Below are 6816 nucleotides of genomic sequence, written 5' to 3'. Positions count from 1 at the left end.
AGTAAGTCTGTGGAGGGGGTGGGGCGGAGGGAGAGGGAAGAAGCAGGGGGGGGTGCAAACCGAGGCCCCCATGGTGAGGGAGTAAGTGAGGCAGGAGCATGGGCAGGTGCTGGTGTGAATGGGGCCCTGGGGCCAGGGCAGGTTGTAGGACGGAGCCATTGGTGGCTTGTCCAGGGGTGTGGTGGGGGCAGCTCCCCACTGCTGTGCACACCCCCAGGGAGGCATGGGGGGAACATGCCCCCTCGATTTGTGTGTGGGGAAGAGGTGGACTGCCCACTGTGGGCTAGGGCTCTGTCTCCTGCTGCCTTTGCCATGGGAGCCATGCACTGGCCGCTTGTCTCCTGCCTCCCCAACTGTAGGAGGCACAACATGGTGTTGCTCCCAGGGCAAAGGCAGCAGGCACAGAGCCCCAGCCTGCACCAGGCAGCCTGCCTCTTCCCTGCACATAAATCCAGGGGGCATATGCCCCCATGCTTTCCCGGGAGTGCGCTCAGCAGTGGGGAGTGGCACCAACGCCCTCCCGCCCCCATGCCCCTGGACAAGACTCCTGCAGCTCCATCCCACGATCTTCCCCGGCCCCAGGGCCCCATTCACTCGAGTACCTGCCCCTGCCCCACTCTCTCCCTGAGCAGAGGGCCTCAATCTGTCTCTGCCCACCTCTTCGCTCTCCCCCTGCACCTGCTGGGCCCTGCTCTACATGTAGCCAGGCTGCATTCCTGGCTGTGTACATGCTGCGGCTGTTCGTGTGTGTCTGTGTCTATGTGCGCACCTCCCCTTCTGCTGCAGCTGCCCAGAACCTGCGCACGGGCTGCCCTGTGGTCCTCTGTGGTGCTAATGCTACCCCACGGAGCTGCTCGGAGGTGGCGGAGCAGAGTCCTGGCTTGGGCTCCTACACCACGTACGTGATTAACGCAAGAACAAATTAATGTGTTAATCACACGTGTTAACTGCCCTAGTTATAGCCCTTCCCTTACCTTAGGTCTGCCTTGTCTATTTTAATTGTAAGCCCTTTGGGAGAGGGACTACCCACTGCTCTGTGTTCATATAGTGCCTAACACAATTCTTGTTTGGGCCCTAGCCACTACTTTTATTAAAATTATTAATAATAGAAATAATTAAGAAAAGAGACAAGACCTTTCCCCTGTTTACTGTCATAAATACTACTAAATCAGAAAATATAGTAACAAATAAGGATATTCTCAGGCTGACAAGTACCCACTTAAGTCTCATTTGTGGGAGGAACAAGGCTGGAATAATATTCAGTGCATTAAGATTCCTCAATTTCCTTCCCTTATGAAAAAACACTGTATCTTGCCAATTGAATTTACCAACCTAAAAATGCATTGACATTATTCACAGAGTACCACCTAGAAATATATCATCATGGCTTTGGTCCAAGTTGCTGAAACATAATAATTATATCTTTTATGCAGTTTCTACAGCTGATCGATTATAAAATGTTATGTCTAACCCATAGTGTTTGAAGAGAATAGGGACACAGAGAAACAGTGTACATTTAACTAGGTCAAAATGTAGCATTCATTACTCTGTGCAAAATAAATAGGCATGAAAGATTTCTCTATTCCTTATGCTATCAGCTGGGTATTTGTCTTCTCAAGAACTATCTTCCTTTTTTTCTTAGATCCCTTTCAACCACGAATAAATTAACAATCACTTTTTGTAAAACCTGCAGAAATTAATGTCAACATTTATTACCATGAAATCCAGAGCATGCAACCTGAGCTCTGGGAAAGGTAACTACTTAACCGAACCTATCCTGATGAGAAGGAAATATCAAATGCATTATAAATGTTGACAGAATGATCAGGCATGTAAATGAGGTCATCCAACACCACTCTACGCATTATTTACCATTTTTGTAAATCAGCTTAAAGTATTAAAAACACATACAGTCTTGCACAGGAAGCTCCTAATCCTTCAAAATGTGATAGCTGTTATTTGATTTGCCTTTTAGATACCAATACACATAACAGATTTAAACTAAGGAAGATTACTGAACACACCGTTTGGTAATTGTTTTCAATTGATCATGCCTGCAAGATTGATTTTTTGGGAGCCTTTGCAGTTTGATTATAGCACACACATGCACACCCACATGTGACTTTTCATTACGTACCTATGCACCACTACACTACACTACACAACACTAACCAAGTCTTGGAAGTTTAGGCAACAGAGGGAGACAGCAAATATCCAGCCAACATCAAAAGTATGGACCACTCACATTTCCTGCAAGTCAACACACAACAGACAAGGAAGTCATGCCACCTGGTTTCCTGCGGTCAAAGGTAAGTTACAGTTCACAGCAGACAGTCATCACTCTTAGAGTTGAACAACCCTTCAGCATATTACCTAGTCATATTGCTAGGATCAAGCAAAGTCCACCAGACACAACAAGCATTCCTTCTTTCACTGCTTTATCTCATAAGAAAAAACTGCTTATTTTTAGATGGAAGGGCTACAGACCTCCACTAAGAACTCCAATGTACAACTGAAAATAGGACCAAACCCAGACTTGGTATCAGAGAGCACAACTTGCAAGAAAGTCATGTGGAGTTACAGTCACTTATTTGATAGCTTAATTGCACCTATACTAGCACTTACCCTCTCCAGCATTCACATTCAGGACATAACCAGGGCATTAGTTAGTGATGGTACCAAGTACTCATTTTCAAAAACTTAGCACGTGATACTGGAGTGCCAATTCACACAAAATGCCCTTGAATGGGAGTTCGGCCTCCCTGGCCAAAAAAGTCAAAAAGAATTAGAGGACTGTCAGATAAGGAACTATAAGTGAGTTAAGGACATGGGAAATTCTCACAAGAACAGAGTTTGAAAATGTTTGCATCAGAAAGGAGGCGAATAAGACAGGGAATGATAAGAGTGTATAAAATAATGAATGTTCTAGGGAAGAAGATTGTGAGTTTCTGTCTAAGAGATTGGGAGTTTCAGAATAAGCGCCAGGGGATCAATGAATGAAAGTGAAAGATGGCCATAATGTTCAAAGAGGGACTGGACATTTGTATGGTCAACTAGAAGATGCAGAGTTATAGTAGTTAATGTTCACAAAAATGTAAATGGAAGAAGCAAGAAACCTCGAGGCCTAAACTAATCTCTGACTAAAAGGGATTACATTAAGATTTTCATGGTGATCAGATTAATCCATATCTACCTGTGGTGGTTCTTGCATCTTTCCCTTAAACTTGTGGCGCTGGCCAGTGGTGGTACCTGCACACTGAACTAGATAGACTGCTGGTCTGAATCTTATAGCCGTTCCTTTATTCCTATTACTTCAGAAGTCTAGGAGAAGACAGTGTCAAAGCTGTCAAAAGCAGAGCTCCCAGACTGTTTCCTTGTATAAATTTACTCCTGCTATCTAAGGACCTACTGAAATTGCAATTTCCTAATTTTTGTGGAAACTGATTTTCGGTGGAATCCATGAAAAAACAAGGGCTCCACAAAAAGGCTCAGGCTCTGTGCTTTTGGTGGGCTCACTGAAAAAATAAACTTATCGAAAATAAAATGCTGGAGCCAGCAGTCCTTGTCGCCACTGCAGTGTGGCTGCGCAGCCCACCAGGGGTGGGAGTGAGGGGGAATGGGTCTGCTGGGATGGCAATATGGCTGCTGCCCCACCCCTCGCTGCTGATTGGCTGTGAAAGCTGTCTGTCATACAGCCCCACCCCTCTCCACCAATCAGCAATGAGGGGTGGGGGCATGATAACTCTCTTGAAACCAATCAGCAGCAAGGGGTGGGGCCAACAGGGCCCCTCGACCAATCGGAGGCAAAATTGGCTGGCATCCGCCTCAAGTTCAGTAGACCCCTACCAATACCTAAAGATTTTGTTATTCAGTGGTGGTGATTTCTGAACGGGGCCTACCAGGCATGACTGTAATAACAATTAATACAACAACAATAATTCATTGTAAATACAAATGAATAATAAATTGAGCCAATAGGGCCTTTATGTTAGGTTATTTAGTTCTTGCTCATTCCATCCCCTCACATTGAGTACAATGGAAACTGAGGACCTTATCACCTTCTTCTGGATTTCAACTTACACATGTTCTCTTTTAGTGTATTTTCCACCTTTTGGTCTTCCTTTCATTAGCTTGATGATATTTTACTTTAAATTTAAAAGGATAAAATAATAAGGAAATGGACATAGACAGGGAATTGAAACTATTCAGAGACATGTAACTGCTGCATCTGATTAAAGGTTATTCATGCCACCTAGCAACAAATATTCTAGGAACAGGAAAAGGTCAGTGTGGAGACACAAAGAAGTAGAAGCAATCAAGGGTAAGGAAAGGGCATTTGTGAGGTCAAAAGCTTCAGGTACTGGAAAGGTTACAGGATGATGTTTAAAGAGAAGATGAAAGATGACAATGGAAGGGAAGACGAGGAGTGAAAGATGTTGGTACAAACAGATACAACAAATAAACAGATAGGGTTTTGAAAGAGGCAAAGACTACGTCTTTTTTTTTATTTTACTGACCTTTCGTATCTGAGACGTAAAAGTCTTGATAGCACACAACATCTAGCAAAAGGCTGGATGCCATAAGACCTCTGACACTTGGAGAAGGAAACAAAACAGCAGGGTGTAAAAAGTACTGTATCCATTCACCAGGCTCAGGACAGAAGTCCTTGTACATACCAAATTTTCACTGACTTTAAAAATGGTATTTTGAGCATGGGAAGACTTTATGGACCAAAAATGAGCAGGAACTGCAGTGTAACTACTGGGGCTCCTATTTTACTACATACTCTCTAGCCCTGCTTAAGACTATGGGTAGAAAACATAGATGATAAAATCTGGCTTGATGTAAGGGAGGAGTAAAAGAAGAAAGAACCATGAGAGACCAGCCTTCCTTCCACGGCAAACCTGGATTCATGTCTGTGTAAATTGCTATACCTGTATTTTACCATTCAAGATGAAAATCTCTCTGGTGAGTTATTGCTTAGGCTGTGGTGTGTTGTTTCTCACTTACTATACTGTGGCACGAGTGCTCTTATATTTTTTGATAGGAGATGAGAAATATGTATGATGACAGCAACAGGGAATACTATATCCTCAACTAGCTGTGCAGTTAAAATAAGTCAGTTGGGGATTTTAAGGGATACCTTGCATACAGCTAATTAAGATCCCGGTTACTGCATCATTTATGTAGAATATCATACTATCCTATGTTGTGATAGCAGCCAACATGGAAAGCAATAGCACTGCTGAGCTGCTATATTGAATCAGCACTGGTATGTGGAGTTAGAGCATATAGAAGCAGTCCTGACAAGTCATGTAAAGAAAATTGCTCTCACAGTTGTACCTCCCCAATTCAAGCTCCATTGGATGCAGCATAGCAAAAATAAAATTATTTTTTTATATGTCCATTTACTGTGTAATTCACAAAGAAGTGTTACTGTGGCAACTAGCATATCACAAGGTCCTTACTTGAGAGTTTTCAGAAGAAGCTTCTTATAGAAACACACAAATCAGTATGTCATGGGATGGTAGGTAACTGAGAAACAAAATCCTTCTGGGTATTGACAGGAATTTAGCAAATTTATGAAGTTTGCTTTCTTTCGAATTGAAGGCAGCAGGAGGGAGGAAAATAAAGGTGTAAGTGTCAACTTATCTATGTGAGATGTCCTTTTTTCTTGTTATGCTGTTCCCTTAAGGGACAGCATCATATTAGTAGCTTTTAAATGACAGATAATCCAAGTGTTGACCAAGTCAACAGATGCTGAATGAGAAGGAGAGGACTCCTGAGGGAGCTGATGTCTTGTCTGAGGCTTAATTGAAACCTTACTGGAGTCCATGACAGCCTTTAGATAGATTTCATTGGGTTTGGGATCTTTTCCTTACATTGCAAGGTTTCAATGGCAAGGCAACACCCTCTATTTCTCCTGAAAAAATAACAGACACGTTCAGACACCTTATATAATAGCTCTGTTTTTAGCAGAACTGAGTCTCCAAATTTGGGCTGGCATCGACAGGAGCTCTGCATCTTCGATAACTGGGCCACTTATTTAGATGCTGAAACATGGAGGCCAGCTACAATTTTTTATTCTGGAAAAGCTTAGCTTAATGAGTCATTTATAATATTAAGCACTAATATAAGACCTTCTATGTGTAGGTCACTTGCCTTTGGTCAGTAGTGACCAGAAAGCATTATGATGGCTTGTGAAGGTTTGTGCAGCAATCTGTTATATACGAAGTGACTAATTGATCTCAGTTAGATTCCTGATGGAAAAATGACTGCGTAATTATTGGCACTAACTGGGCACTCTCAATCAACAACAGAATGGATTCTGAAATGAAAATGTTGTCTCACTTTCCAAGTGGCCCTCCTGAAAGGCAGGTTGTCAGGGCAGAGTGGTTAAGGCTTGCTCTTCTATTACCCAGGCTAGGCACTGTTTTGTTTGATGCACAGTGAATGCTGTTTTACTGAGCACCTATGAGGACTGTAGATATATTGCAATTTATAAATATATCCACCCAAATTCGAACAGATTCATATCTCTAGGGAAAAAATGAAATCTTACAATCTTTGTACACAGAATTCTCCCTATTCTACCCACAGCCTCAGGGAAAGCCTGGGAAACAGATAGGCCTTGTAGCTTGACCCTAAAGGTTAACAAATTGGAGCTGTGGAGGAGAAAGGGCAGTCAATCTCCAGGGTTGTTGGTGCTCTGGCAGACATGGATGATTTAAGTCTCTAGGGGCTGTCAATCATACACCTTTCATGAGCACTTAGAAAAAATAAAGCAGGGAAAGTGCTTTCCAATCTGCATACGTG

The 6816-nt window shown here is 42.8% G+C and overlaps 1 protein-coding gene across 1 annotated transcript in view; it reads right to left on the bottom strand.

Annotated features, from left to right (window-relative positions):
* MAML2 (mastermind like transcriptional coactivator 2) overlaps window positions 1–4584 on the bottom strand; it is a 108413-nt gene extending 103829 nt beyond the window's left edge. The window contains exon 1 of the mRNA XM_025197863.1: window positions 4518–4584. Coding sequence (XP_025053648.1) covers window positions 4518–4559 — 42 coding nt within the window. The 5' untranslated portion in view covers window positions 4560–4584. The remainder of the gene's footprint in view (window positions 1–4517) is intronic.
* Between the last annotated feature and the right edge of the window lie 2232 nt (window positions 4585–6816).

The sequence above is a fragment of the Alligator sinensis genome, unplaced genomic scaffold (genome assembly GCF_000455745.1).
Source record: "Alligator sinensis unplaced genomic scaffold, ASM45574v1 scaffold116_1, whole genome shotgun sequence".
Classification (NCBI taxonomy): domain Eukaryota; kingdom Metazoa; phylum Chordata; order Crocodylia; family Alligatoridae; genus Alligator; species Alligator sinensis.
Note: the sequence above shows the minus strand (reverse complement) of the source record. Positions and strands in the feature narration are given on the sequence as shown.